At 42.3% G+C, this 15,894-nt stretch overlaps 1 protein-coding gene across 1 annotated transcript; it reads left to right on the forward strand.

Moving 5' to 3' along the window:
- On the forward strand, nt 1-13,885 carry hrob (homologous recombination factor with OB-fold). Its single transcript, XM_031318811.2, has 10 exons — nt 1-257; nt 435-485; nt 674-1,609; nt 1,873-1,956; nt 3,996-4,130; nt 6,431-6,539; nt 9,275-9,360; nt 9,481-9,603; nt 9,730-9,958; nt 13,353-13,885. The coding sequence occupies exons 1-10, from the start codon at nt 246-248 to the stop codon at nt 13,406-13,408; spliced, it is 1,821 nt and encodes a 606-aa protein (XP_031174671.1). The 5' UTR covers nt 1-245; the 3' UTR covers nt 13,409-13,885.
- Nucleotides 13,886-15,894: the final 2,009 nt, after the last annotated feature.

Here is a 15,894-nt window from a genome sequence, read left to right on the forward strand (position 1 = left end):
CACTCTTTGTAAAACATATCCTACGTCATTACGTCGTGTTTGAACGTGGCGGCGCGGTACCAAGCAGCAGCTCAGCCCACCTACAGTTTTCATTTAGCTCGCTGGTTAGCAGCGTTTCGTAGTTAAGTTAGAAATATGGGAGCCAAACTACAACAAATATTTATACGCAGTGATTGAATGGCATCCAATGTCTCAGTAAGTTTGGTGTGCGAACTGATTAAATACAGCTTTCATCGCGATATCTCATGACTGCGATGGTAAGTGAACCAATCCAGCAAACAAATAAAAACAATCTGAGCTAACTAAGCTATGCTACCAAGGCGTTTCATGCAGATAGGTGACACACTAGTTTCAGCCGTTAAATCGCATTTGGACGTTTATTGCTGCACATAATGTGAAGACATTTAATCATCGGTTGTTAACCTCTGTTACAGACCTGCAGATTAACGGGCCTGTTCAGCATTGGTGAGGACTTTGATGATGAGGTGAATCCCAGCAGACTCCGACACACCTGATCTTACTTAACTGTTAATAAAGGCTGCTCACATACTGTAACATAATGATCCTCCTTCTGTTCCCCCTCTCTCACACTCTGTGTGTGTGTGTGTGTGTGTGTGTGTGTGTGTGTGTGTGTGTGTGTGTGTGTGTGTGTGTGTGTGTGTGTGTTTCCCAGGACCTGCTCGGGACAGACTGGGCTGTCCGCTCAGCGTCTGGACCAGCCGATGTGGCAGCTGCTGTGTCATCCTGCACGCTGCGGGCTTCCTCTCTTGCTCACAGAGAGCCGGAGAAAAACTGCCTTCAGCAAACTGGAGAGAGATCGGCCGCCGGGACGCACACTACTGCTGGACAAACTGTTGCTCTGGGTTTGAGACAGCCCTCCTCCTGCGCTCAGCCCCGCCCTCCCACACTGAATAACTCTCAGCCTCATTTGGCATCACAACAGAGTCACTGCAACACCGAGGGGAAGCCCAGCGTGGCTCAGGATGATTTTGATGATTGGGATGTTGACCTGGCAGACCTGGATGAGTTTGACGGCCATATGGGGCAGCCTCGTGCTCCAACCCCACCTGCGCCCGCGGTCAATCCTGCATTTTCTGCCAAAACGCTGCGCCCCCCAACCTGTGGAGCAAGTCAGACACAACCTAATCGGACCCTGAGAGACTTTAGCACTGCACGCCAGGCTTCTGGCTCATCTATTCATGACCTACCTCCTCGGAGCTCCTCCACTCCTGTTCTGCGATCCCTGAATCCCCGTCCTGCTTGCCTGCCAGCCCCTCCACAGAGTCCTCGTGTTTTTGCTGGCCTTACTGCGCCTTCTCCTGCCCCCAGCCCCATTTCCAGGACACTAAACAGGCCTCAGAGACCATGGGCATCTCCCGTGCCCTCCCCTCAGGCCCGCGTCCTCTTTGAGACGGTCTCCCCAGCGTCCTCTTCCTCCCCCTGTGTGAGCTCTCTGAGCCCTTATCCCCTTCACACACCGGTCCTCACCAACCGCCTGGTCCAGTTGGTATCGGCCTCCAATAAGCTTCCTAAGAAGAGGCCTCGCTCTGAGCCTCACCAGCTCAGGACCCGGCGCTTCCCCGGCCCCGCTGGATTCCTGCCACAGCAGGTTAGTTTCATCGGGCGCCGGCGCTCCCCCCTCTGCCATATACAGTTCCTGTTTGTATGTACCTGGTTGCAGTGCGTTGATGTTGCCTCCTTTTGAAACGAAAAGCACCAAAGCTGTGAAATCATGTGATCTCAACCTCACGGTTAGAAATTACGCTGCAGCTCTGTGGTTTTTGCCACCTAAGCTTTAATGGAAATCTATCAGTTTCTATTGTTTTTCCACCATGGTGCCATGTGATCATTGAATTCCTCTCTCTCTCTCAGCCGCAGGGTCAGAGCCTGGACGACATCGTGGTTTCTGTTCCACAGACTCCTGCTCACGGTGCTGTGGCCCGGTCGCCAAGCCAGGTAATGAAAGCACAGAGAGATGCACAAAACACATGGAAGCATGTTTTCATTTGATATGGATTTTTATCTACGAATGAATGGATTATTTTCTTGACCTTTCTATAAATTGTTTGGTCTTCAAAATGTCGGAGAATAGTAGAACATTGCCCGTCACAATTTCCCAAAGCTTGAGTTAATATTCAAATGTCTTGTTTTCTCCGATCGACAGTCCAAAACCCAAATGTTAAGTTTAATATTATACAAGACAAAGCAACAAGTGCCCATGAAGAGCGGAGGAGTAGCAGTGGCGGCGGCGGCATAACGGCCCTCCCCTCTTCCTCTCCCCCAATGCATGCTGGGATAGCTTCCGCCTCTGTGCAACACAGAACAGAATAAGTGAGCGTAGAAACTAGATGAATTTGCTTTCACAGAATTGATGTTTTTATCAAGTTATTACATCGAGAGAAACAATAAATGACCAAACTGGGAGGAGGCCTGGGGGCCCGGGGCAGCGGGGCCCTTGTCATGGCTCTCCTATGAGCCAACGCTTGCCGAGCATCCTCCCACTCCTGAAGCTCCTGCTCCAGTCTCAGGGAGCGGAGTGAGGAAGAAGTGAACGGAAATGTGTCCTTTGACATGGCACCTTAAAGTGAGCCCACCAGAAAGTAGTACAAAGAAGGCGAGTTCAAAGAAAGTAGATTTTTATGCCATGTTCATGTAAGTCCACACATTAAACTCCTCTAAAAGCAACAGGGTCTTGCCTCTGAAGCACTGTGCAGTTACTTTTCAGAGGAAATGTTAGCCTGCAGCTTTTACTCACCCTTCACTGGAACTGTTGGGAGTCGCAGGGGTCCAAGCAGAGGTCAAGTAAAAAACTTTCAGAATTTAAATCACAATTTAAGCCTTGCTTCCCTTTTATGTCAAATATTACAACTCAAAAATGAAATGCCCTTCCTTAATGGACACAGTCAGAAGCTTGTTGCTCAAAAAACACTTCAGCACTACTGTAGTTATTAATAGAGCTCTTCCTCTCCCCCAATGCATGCTGGGATAGCTTCCGCCTCTGTGCGACACAGAACAGAATAAGTGAGCGTAGAAACTAGATGAATTTGCTTTCACAGAATTGATGTTTTTATCAAGTTATTACATCGAGAGAAACAATAAATGACCAAACAAAGTCAGGCCAAATCAAAGATAAAGGCACATTTGTATGTGGAGCAGAGGAGCAATAACTAATAATTTTCCTGTCCGCAGCTGACAAGACTTTCATTGTTTCCAACATGACTTTTGTTGTCTTGCCGACAGCAGCTCATAGAAAAATCTGAGGGTTTCACTATTTAGTAATTACAACATGCTTTGATATTTCTGACATGACTTGATGTTTAATTTTATTTAATTTTTCTCTTTTTGGACGTTGTACCTTCAAAACCAACCATATTTTTAAGCCAGGTGTGCACAGAAACTGTCGGTCTTTGTGAGTGTATATGTTTGACTCGATTCAGACTGGCCTCATGAAGTGGCGTATGTATGACACGCCAATTCGTATGCCATTATTGGCGTGTTATCAAGACGCATACTCGCTTTTTAGTGTTTATCAACGGCGATTGGCCTCCATTGACTAACATTACCTTGCGATTGCGTGTGAATTGACGCCGTAGAGAGTAGTATGAAAGGGCGAAAATCCGCGTAGGGAGATTGGTCGGGGTGGAGGATGGGTCAAACGCAGGACTTTCACCCAGGAGAGCAAGGATTGTGTACCACGTGTGACGTTTCCTTTGTGTCCCGCGTGTGATGTTTCCTTTCCACATTTGTTCTTTTCCTAAACCCAACCCGCATGTCACGTTTCCTAAACCAAACCGTAGCCTCGCGATAACACGTAGCCTCGCAATAACACGCCACGTGGCTTTAGAAAGTGCCGTGTATGTTTACGCTGTGACGTTTCAGACTGCCGTCCGCTGTATGCAGCGTAGACAAACACGCGGATAGCTCAAAATGTGTACAGGTGAAAGTGGCGTGTATGTTTACGCAAAGTCACGATGTCATGTTGCTCGATTTCAAAGGGCTCCAGCTCGCAGACTGAAGAAGACGAGTTCAGCGGCGGTGCCTGGGCAGCGATGAAGGCAGAGATGGGATTGGATGAGAGGAACCCCTCATGCTTCCTGCACTCCTACAGTGTGGTCATGGTGCTCCGAAAGGTGATGACCTGTTACCAATGCACGTTTTTGTTGTTCCCTTACACACGTAAACTTCAACGCAGAAGTCTTCCTTAAAAACCATTTCCCATTTCAGTCCAGTTCAAGCATTTGCGCTAAGTTTTTATTTAGGTCAAGCAAGTAGTTTTTATTTATTTATCCTCCATCATAACAGACTGTGTGGCGCTGCTGGAGGTCTTATGGCCTAATCAGGACAAATGGAGGAGCCGTACCAGAGGAGTTTTGCAATTATAAACAGTACAATCACTCATCAATCACTCTAATGAAGAGTCTGCTGTTATTCTGCTCTCCCCGGGTTCTGTCCTCTGTGGAATAACTCGCCAGTATTGCGTCGTTGCGAGTGCTTAAACACGTTGGTTTCTGTCGGAGGTTGGGTTGACACAGGCCGCACCTACATGCACAGAGACAGTGGCAGGATGCTGGCTAAGCTCATTCAGGTTAAGCTGTGTACGTGAACCTCAGTTTCCCAAAAGCCTTGTTTGCATGAATAAACAAATTAACACACAGCCCTCCCCACTTCTATCGACTAAACAATAAAATGTTCCATCTGTCGATTATTTTCTTGATTAATCGATTAGTTGTTTGGTCTGTAAAATGTCAGAAAATGCTGAAAGATGTCGATCAGTGTTTTCTAAAGCCCAAGATGACGTCCTCAAATGTCTTGCTTTGTCCACAACTCAAAGATATTCAGTTTACTGTCCTAGAGAAGTAAAGAAACTAGAACGTATTCACATTTAAGAAGATGCTAATACATGTGTTACATGTACAGTTTAAAACTGTTACTGGGAGTTTATGCGTTGTATTTATTTTAGGGCTGCAACTAACGATTATTTTCATAGTCGATTAATCTGTCGGTTATTTTCTCGATTAATCGATTAGTTGTTTGATCTATAAAAATGTCAAAACATGGTGAAAAATGTGGATCAGTGTTTCCCAAAGCCCAAGATGACGTCCTCAAATGTCTTGTTTTGTCCACAACTCAAAGATATTCAATTTACTATCACAGAGGAGAGAAGAAACTAGAAGATATTCACATTTAACAAGCTGGAATCAGAGAAATCTTATTTTTTTTTAATAAAAAAATGACAAACGATTAATCGATTATCAAAATAGTTAGCGATTAATTTAATAGTTGACAACTAATCGATTAATCGATTCATCGTTGCACCTCTAATTTATTTTCTTAGTGTTTTTGATAAATTCCCAGCTTGAGTAAAATGTTAACAGCTTCGACTAGCAATTATATCATGATCAATTTTAATTTGAGAATGATCATTTTGTCTATAAAATGTCATAAAATAGTAAAGGAAATTATAGTTTCAAGGCTGATGTATTGAAATTGCATGATTTATCTAACCAAAATCCCAGAATAATTAGTTTATTAGTTTTTAATCATATATGAAAAAAAAATATATTTTACTTTTAAAAGATTAACAGATTATCTAAATGGTTGCAGATACATTTTCAGACGCTCAGTTAATTGATTAATCAGCCGTTACACCTCTTAAAATGTTTACACGCTACTTCTTCTCAAATAATTCTGCATTAGTGTTGAGTGAAAGTTACAATCTCGAAGTTTGTTGAAAATTTCACTTTATGAGGTTTTTTAACATTAATATGAGTTCCCCCAGCCTGCCTATGGTCCCCCAGTGGCTAGAAATGGCGATAGGTGTAAACCGAGCTCTGGGTATCCTGCTCTGCCTTTGAGAAAATGAAAGCTCAGATGGGCCGATCTGGAAGACTGTTCTTATGAGGTCATAAGGAGTAAGGTTACCTCCCCTTTCTCTGCTTTGCCCGCCCAGAGAATTTGGCCCACCCATGAGAGAGAGACATCATGGCTTTCAAACGAGCAAAGTGGCAGTTGGTCAAGGCCACACCCCCACCCTCCACCTTGCCCCCCCTCTCTCCTCCTCAATAGCTACAGACACAGAAATGGCACATCCTAAGGAAAGGTCATTGTGGGACTGGCTCTAGTGGCTGTAATTCTGCACCAAGGTTGAATTTCGGGACAAAGACTTCAGATACAGTATTAGGGGACCACTCAGGCCTATATAAAAGCATCCAAAGAGCACCATGTCATGGGACCTTTAAATTCGCTTCCCAGTCACTAACTGTGCACTGCCAGTTTGTAATTTTGTTTGCAAACGCAAGGGTTGTTACCTCATTCGACGATTGATAGTGACTTAACAGGCATTTATCTAAATGATTTGTTTTCAAAAGAACTACTTCAACATTGCATCATTTGATTCACGCTGATAGGTTGTTTTCCCTCATCATTGTAGGCTGCACTGAAACAGCTGGCGAGAAACAAAGTGCCCAACATGGCCGTGCTCCTGAAGAGCATCATCCACACACACGCCGATGCCAAGGTTGTGTTTAAAGACCCAACAGGTAGTGGACGGACACACACACACACACACACACACACATATACACATACACACACACACACTGGCTCATTATAGCCGTGTATAAATTTGCAATACAGAAGAGAGAGTTGGTTGCCATTTGCTCACTGAGCAGTCGCCTTATTGAGCTCCACATGGTACGAGAGCAGAGTTCAGCCGCAGAAACACGCTTGATTACACACTCAGGTATCCATGCATATATATGCAGTACACACACTCCTCTGTTCTGCCCCGACAGCAGGAAGCCTCTTTCTTCTTTCCTTTACCTCTTTTCCTTTTCCTGCTCCTCTTGAGCTTAGCCGGTTGCCGTGGCCGCCAGAGAGCAGCCACACGTGGTCGGCTGATTAAACACTTAGGAGTGGATGTCGTACTCAACACAGGACTCAAGTGCTTATTAGTGACTCAACGGCAGTAGATGGGCAGTGATTAGCAGTGGGTGGGTTTGAAGTGCCTGTGACACCACGAGGGAGCGTTCTGTCAGTGATGTGCATCCCACCTGCTGGAAGGTTTCCAGCTTTTGTCTCCAGCAGGCGGTTATCTCCAAATCTGCTGTCGGCCTGTCACGACTATATAGTGTTGAAAATGTAGCCGATTAATCAATCGGCAGGACAATTAAATCACCAAATTGAATGGCTAAAAGGTATAGTAAGTGATGTTAATGCAATACACTTTTTGTCAAATTCAGTGAATGTCTCCTCACAGTCACATAGCTCTCTATTTTATGTGCGCGCTGGTGTTACAGTTTTTCTCAGTCGCTTTGGTACATTTCTCAGATCACAATTGACATTCTCAAAACGGCTTGTTCAACCTTCACATGATCTAGTCACATTGTTTTGGTCAAATTGTAATTGCTTTTGTACATGCATGCAATTGATCATGTACAATTGTCTGCTGCATTTTACATAATCAATTGCTTATGTCATGTTGATCAAAATATAATATACTGGATGTCCGTTGAATTGTCCTACCCCCCCCCCCCAAAAAAAAAAAAAAAAAAAAAACAATCAAAAAAAAACATCTAGGCACAAGTCTTTAAATGCAAAATGGTAGAACTCATCGTCAATAGGTTAAGCAAGTTTTACATACAGCACATTCCAATTGTTCTTACACGTTGTTGTTGTGAATTTGTCCAGAATTGATTAATTGCTCTCGGGTGAATCCCCATATGGTAGGGGGGGGGATCAGACAAATGAAAACAAATCAGACAGACATAGACATGTGAATGTGCCGGCCAGTAGTTATCTGTCTGTGAATCTGGGGGGCAGAGCTTCTGAAGGGGGAGGGGTGTATTTGTCTGGCAGTTAAAGGGATATTTCACCGTTGGAAAGATGAATAGAGCTTTAAATTGGGTCACTTATGTAGTAGAAATGTGAAATGTTTTTAGAAATTGGTGGCTTCTAGGCCGAGAAAAGCCAGAAAATGTGTTTTTGGCTCATGTGGATGAAAGACACCAAATCCCAGAATGCACTTGCTTCGCTGCTTTAGCGTCTACTCCCAAGCCACGCCTACCGTTACAGACAGACAGTGAGACAGTCAACTCAACTTTAGTTGTTAGTTTAGTAGTAACTACTTTAGTAGTTAGTTTTCACCGGCACGCTCGTTCAACGTTCCCCGCTGATGATGTCCCTTTACCGGCCAGAGGCATCGAGCAACACCGCTGGTCTCCATAGCAGGCAGGCGAAGCTGTGTTGAGTATTCCGTCTGTAATAAAGTGTCCTGCATATTCTCCGATCTGTACCAATGTATCCCGTTTGTACACGTGTGCGGTAGTTTGAATGCACATAATTGTTGTTCTAAAATTTCCTTCGGGGTGAATAAATCTGTTTCTGCTGAGAAGCTAAGCGATGATTCAAGATGGCTGACATTCGTTTTTACCTCGGCAATCTTCGGAAAAGGCCCGGAGTCCAACCCCCTATGGGCTATGCGGAAGTACTGGCTGTAGTCCTTTGCCTCTGGAAAAATGTATACCGAGGACGTAAAATAACGATTTTTGCATCATCGATATGAATTTTTCCAGACCCACAATACAGAGATCTCCCCTCTCAGGGGGACATGAGGGAGGGAAGCACGGTCATTCAAAAATACTACCGTGTTTCTACTGATACAAAGCTTAATGGTAAATCGGTGAAGTATCCCTTGAAGTTCAATTCTCAACAATCTTTGCGCAGCATCGCGTACTGCACCTTTAAGTCGTTTTTATCAAGCAAAAATACTAACGTTTTCTGCTTCCTTCCTGTTGACAGGTTGGGTCAAATTCTGGATGGAGTTGGGTATTTTCTGATATTTTATAGAGTTAAAAAATGAAAAAAAAGAAAAATGTGATTTATTGATAATGAAAATGATTCTTAATTGCAGCCAAATAAACACACACACCCTCTGATTTGGCTGCATAGTTTTTATCCTTTTTTTAAGTTGTCCATGAGGAGTGGGGTGGTGTTACGCACTGCTAAATGTGGTGGAGTATTCTTTTTAAAGGAAAGTCCACAATTAAAGTGGATGAAGGTGTTAATTTGCTTAAATATAGCATCTTTAATAAGATTTCATTTTGCAGATCAACACACATTTTAATTTATTGCAATTGTGTTTCTCCCCCATAAACTAATATGTGAGTTGTATAGGAAGTGGAGAGTAAGGACATCTTGGACGTAACCATTTATTGTTTCTAAATGATTCTTTGGGATTGGCTCATAGTTCTGTTGTTAATCTATCTGACTGAAGGGGAGATTCAGGGAACAGTGCATCGGCGTCTCCTGGAGGACCGAGTGGAGGAGCTGAAGGTGGGAGCTGTACTCCTGCTCAAACAAGTGAGACTCCCCGCTTCCCTTTCTTCAAACTTTAATGATGGTAACCGCAGTTCAGTATTTTAGCGTAACCTGAATATATAGTGGCCGCAAACCCACGTATGGCTCGCTCTCTGTGGACAGGTGGGTGTGTTTTCCCCCTCCCATCGTAACCATTACCTGAACGTGACGCCCAACAATCTGCTGAGGATCTACGCCCCCGATGGAATCAGCCTGTCCTCCGCTCAGCTCCCCCCGCTCGTCCTGGTGAGCACCGCGACTGGCGGCCTAAAAAACAGGAATAGCACAGTCCAATGTGAAATCTGTCATCCAGAAAAGCTCCGTCGACCTGTCAGCTGTCCCCTCAAAACATTGTCTCTTTTTGCTATCCAGGAGCCGATGTTGCGGCCACCTGCTCGGCCTCCCTCCGCCCTCCTCCGGGAGCCTGTGTCCCGGATGCAGCTGATGTTTGACGAGGAGGATGACGAGGGACTAGACGGGGGGAAATGCTCAGAGCGAGGCGAAGACTCTAAAGCCCCAGGAGACACTAGAGGCGGCTCCAGCAGAGGCCCCAGACAGCCTTCTGGGAACACAGCAGCACAGGACTCAGGCTGGGATGCAGGTGGGGCCTCTAATATGTAATAACACTTGTAATGTGAGAGTGTGAGTGAGTGTATGAGAGTGAGTGTGTGAGAGTGAGTGTGTGAGAGTGAGTCTATGAGAGAGTGTGAGAGAGAGTGTGTGTGTGTGAGAGAGAGTGTGAGAGAGAGAGTGAGAGAGTGAGAGAGAGAGAGACTCTCTAATATGTAATAACACTTGTAATGAGAGTGTGAGAGAGAGAGAGACTCTCTAATATGTAATAACACTTGTAATGAGAGCGAGAGACTAATTCTGCCCTACAAAGCAAAAAGGCAGTAACTACGCAGAGTGCAGAACTGAGAAAAATGACTTTAAAGTTATCCTGTCTTCCAGCTAAGTAGTTGTAGGTAGATTATTGGACATGTGGCTGTTTTTGTTACTTTATATTAGCTTATTCTTTGTACATATCAATCCTCATATTTAATTTGATATTTTACCCCTATTTTGCAGTTACTGTATTCTTGCTTTGTATTACTTACCCAAAACGTGGCACCATACCAAGGAAAAAGGCAGTAACTACAGATTCTCCAAAAACTATTCTGCCTCAACTTGGGCTCTGGGTGTGTTAGATACACTGTTTTGAAATAATTGGAACCATTTGTTTTTCTGAACATGGATATACCAAAACCAAAACTAATTTGACTATTTTAGGTCAATATTTTCCACCCGTAAGCTGTTCTGGTGCTGAAACGGCTGCTTAAAGTCTCACATTGCTAAGCTAGTTATCAAGTTATCCTGTCATCCAGCTAAGTAGTTGTAGGTAGATTATTGGACATGTGGTTTTTGTTACTTTATATTAGCTTATTCTTTGTACATATCAATCCTCATATTTAATTTGATATTTTACACCTATTTTGCAGTTACTGTACTCATGCTTTGTTTCACTAGGGCTTTTTGCAGTTAATGTACAAACGACTACCATTTTTCTCCAAAACGACACACATTTGAGATAAGATGTTTTGTCACATAACAAAGGATGCCTTGAATGTCATGAAAATGATAATTACTCATTTTTGACCAAAAATGCAGTTACTGCCTTTTTGTTTTGTAGGGCAGAATTCTAGTCACTCTCTAATATGTAGTAACACTTGTAATGAGAGAGAGAGACAGAGAGATTAATACTAGTCACATCCCAGGGTTGCCAACTGTCAGACTCCAGTAAAATTAAGTTTTTGCTGAATGGAACAGCAACACCTTCTGGTTCTTTTGAGACATTAACATTGGACTCGCGGACCCAAACCCAATCTGCAGCAAAACTTGATTGATTGCATTGTTCTGCACGAAAACTGCAACTAACCAAAGGTTTCAGTTTGATTCATTTTCTTTTTTCTTTTTATTATTCAGTCAGTAAAATGGCAAAAACCTAGATGCACATGATGGTTCACGATACAAGGTAGCAGAGGCTGAAACTGTATTATAAAATGACACGATTGGTCTGATCAGCCGCCAACTCCTATTCATCTCATAATTATATGAAACATGGGAGACGAGCCAAGTTCGGCATGTGAAATGGCTCCAGGCAACCTTAATGTCTGTCCATCAGTCAAAGACTCGTCCAGAGTCAAATATTCCAGACACTTTTACTAAATGGATTGTCATAAAAAGCAATCAACGTCCCCAAAAGATGAATACTAATGACTTTGATCCATCAACAGATCAGAAATTCCACTCAGACGTATCAGAAAGAATAAGAAAAGACTATAGATATTGAGGAGGGGGAATTTTCTTTTTAATTAAAGCTATAGTGCATAGTTTCTGTCTCCCCCATGAGGAATTCTAAGTAATGACAACAAAACTGTTGGCGCGTCCACATAATACAAGCCTTACGTGATCGTGCACAGCCCCCACCCCTCCTCCACGCAGTTGCTAGTAGCCAAGGAGGAAACGGAGGATTAAAAAAACATGATGGACTCTTCAGAAGAGGTAATTCTTCACTCGAGCTTCTGCGCGTGAAAGTCATCGGACGCCACAATCTTCTGAACATAGTCATACTGAGAAATACGGAGAGAATTGTGTGGAGCTGATAGTCTTAATTAGCTTTGTAGCAACTTATTTGGCAATGGCTTGAATGTAACGGACGTTGACGTTGACCGCTTTGGCTCAGGACCTCGTTGCCATTGGTGTGTGTGGATGGATAACTGAGAGGTAAAATGGTAAAAAGTGCTATACAGTATAAATGCAGTCCATTACTGTGCAGAGGATGAACCGTTTTGATTTAGGTAGCAACGTGGCCTTTCCTCTGGCGCCACCCTCTGACTACATCTTACATTTTTGCTAGCAAAGTCTAACAATAGCAAAAAAATAGTTTTTCATCCATTCAGCTGTTTTGTTTTTTGGTTGTGTAAGGGCCATTACATCCTTTTTTAGACTGAAAGCGTGGCTATAGCCTTTTTAAAACTAAAATGAAATGTGTGTTTTTTCTTTCTCTTGATAAATTGACCCAGACCACATTTAGGTAACACGATCGTCTTAATGTTTTGTTAACTGCTCCCGTTTCTGTGCTCTCTGGACGGACTGTCTGGACAGCTCTTGTAATTGCAACTCTGTTGCAGTTGATGGTGATTTTCAGAGCCGATCACTTGTATAAGAGACTGAGCATTGAACACTACTTTTTCATTTTATCTATACACAGAACAACATTAAACTGTCCAAGCTCAACCACAAAGTTAATTTCCAGGCGGGGGGCTCTCTTTGCTTATGTCCCATCTACCTCTGTACTGTGTGCGGTCTAATAAAGGCAAAAATTTTAAAAATATTAGGGTCACCACATGACATTACCTGGCATGTATTGTGGAATTTGTTCTGTATATCTGTATGATAAATGGTGCTAACAAATAATAAAAATTGATCCCAAAAAACCCCCACATAATATTACATATTGAGCGATTTATTGGAAAAAAATCGAATTGCTTATTTCCTGCCAGATATTGCAATTACGATTCGATTTGCGTTTATTATTTATTTTAGCTACAGTACATACTGCGCCTTCTACGCTCATGTTAAATAAAGTAATAAAAAATAAATGAAAAAATCCACTGAAAATAGGACATTGCTGTAAACAATCTGTGATGTTTAACATTATTCCAGCATTTGCCTTATGAAAAAACAAAATATAATAATGAAAAGATCAAATGTTACAATCAAACATCCAACTAAATATTTCACATTTGATTAATCGCGGTCTTAACATGTAGCTAATCTCATTCTTTCAAATCGCGAATTCGAATGGAAAACGATTAATCGCTCAGCCCTAATATTTACATGAAAACGATCATTTTCAACACCAATTCCAGGCAGGTAATGATTTCTCAGTTTTCTACCATGTGAATTACACATTCTTGCATGTTGTTGCCTCTCTATGCGTGTCTGATCTGCAGATGATGACCTGGACGAGCTCCTGGGAGAGTTACCCGAGGACACCTACAGCCTTTGACGTTACGTCAGCAAACTTTCTGTACAGACTGTCTCCGCTGACTGGAGTTATTTTGACGACAGTAAACATGTAATCCTTTGTTTTCTCGACATCACCTCTTTGAAATCATAATTGTGTGACACTGAAGAACCTGTGTATATGTTGTAAAGACTTCTTTTTTTTCCCTCTTCATTTCCTCATCTGTGTTTGATATCCAGTTCATAAATCCCACAGAGGAGTTCATTTGTTGTTACTGTGTCATTTCTATGCATCACTGAAGCGTCACCTGAAGCCAACACATGCTCATTAATTAATTACAAAAGCTCCAAAAATCAGCTCAGTTTGATTCCTGCTTCATGTCTTACATTCTCATAAAGAATATAATCAGTCTGATATTGTCTGTGTTTGTATTAGGGATGCAACCCCCTCACTTGACTTTCATTGTAAGCCATTGTTGCACTTTACTTCATTGACCTTGAAATAAACAACTAATCTACATAGCATTGATTTGCTAATCATGCCAAATGAGAGCAAGGTTTTTGTCCTTGCCCTCCATTTTCAGTTGTGTCTATTTCTCCGAGCTTGAGTGACGTAGATACACTGTGACCCAGCTTGTTTACCATGCATTAAGAGGTGTATCGGAGTTTTTTTTCTTTTTTTTCCCCCAAGCAGGGATTGCAGGGAGGTAGTCTCAGGGTCCCATGAGGATTCCTTGACCAAAAAAGTGTTTACCCAGCCCTGCCTGAGGAGATCCAGAGCATCAGGGTGGAGTTGCACCGTGACTAACAGGCTCTTAGGGAGGCTTTCCCGACAGGATCCACACTCCTTCACTACCCAGCCTCACTGTAAAAGATTCAGGTTAATCCTCTGCCTCTTTGTCATTTGGTGTATAACGCAGCTGCTTAAATTGCCTGGTTTATGTTGAAAAGAGAGAGAATGGGATGATGAAATAGGGTGCATTTTCAGTCATCCCAAAATGTTTGTTTGTGCTTAGTTGTTTGGCTGAAATAAGTACAGTTTACAATACAGTTTAAGTATTTGGACAGTGACACATTTTCTGCTGTTTTTGCTCTGTGATGCACATTAGAGCTCAAATACTGTACATTGACTTTGTGGTTAAAGTGCTGACTTTCAGTTCAAAGTAAATGGTGTTTACATCCATCGTATGGGCTGAACAGTGTTGGAATCATAGCCTTGTCATTGTGCCACTGCTTAAAAAACTGGGGAAAGTTTATAAAAAGGGGCAACTTGTCCATTGCTGTTACTTGATAACGATTTAAACACCCTTTAAGGGACTGTTCACCCAAATTTCTCACTCACCCCTAGTGGTATTTAGCCTTCCAGACAGATTTGGTTTTACATGTCCACATTTGAAGTCTCTTAACTTCATTTGTGGTGCTCAAAGCACTGGGAAATGACATAACGATTCAGCAGCAACATGTCTTTCCGAAAATCGGTATCCTGGTTAGTGTAGATAATCCACAACTCACTAAACAGTTTTCAGTGAAGCTGCTTTATCCTGCAGATAAATGAAAACAGTTGGCAGTGTGTTCAGTGGATTATCCAGAGATGTCGCTGTGGAATTTATTTAAATGTTTTGAGCAGCACAAACCTGCATTGTATTTAACAAACTATCTGCATCTAGATTTTTTTTGTTGTCATTTTGGGTAGACCAACCTTGATTTGTGGGTACTTACATCCGTATGGGGTGAGCAGAGCCAAAATTGTTACACAGTAATGATGTTAACTGAATGTCAGTACTGTAACTTCTTCCACTGATTCATTTGAAATCCAGTGACTTGGGGTACATGGAGCCAAAACAACAAGAATTGTGTCACTGTCTAATACTCAGGACACAACACAAGGGGTCCCAAGATAAATCGTAGGGCTCACTACAGTAGATCAGTGGCTCCTGGCCTTTTTGGCTTGTGACCCCTTTAAAAAGAAGCAAATATCTCCTTCTTTAGAGACCCAGCGGTAAAAGTATCCAGGAATTCACAACAGTTGATAACATTCTGATAAAAGAAACCTGCTTTTTTGGTAGCAGAAATTATTTTATTCTATTCTGTTAAACATCTTACAAAAGTAGTGTAGTGTTGGTAAAAACTGCAGTGAAGATAATTAAATTGATGATAAGGGCAACTGTTTATGTTACACAAAATAATATTTCTATTGTCTTTAATCTTTTTTTAATGAGAAATGCTAATACTGTCTCCTTTCCAGGCCTCTGAAAATCCATGAAATCTAACAATCAGAGACAGAAAAATCTTTAATTAAACCGCTCTCACTCGGGCCATTAGATGAGATAGATTTGATTCTATGAAACTATTGTAATTAAGTGTACTTAGTACAAGCACTAAGACAACCAAATGCAGTTGAGCATCTAACCACTATGGGGTAAATATGAATATGCTAAGATATATACATTACAGTATATACATTAGCTGTAATGAGGGGTTACAAGTAAACTATTCTAATAGGTGACCAAGCTAAAGAAAAAGTTGGGA

Source organism: Sander lucioperca, chromosome 21, assembly GCF_008315115.2.
Source record: "Sander lucioperca isolate FBNREF2018 chromosome 21, SLUC_FBN_1.2, whole genome shotgun sequence".
NCBI classification, from domain to species: domain Eukaryota; kingdom Metazoa; phylum Chordata; class Actinopteri; order Perciformes; family Percidae; genus Sander; species Sander lucioperca.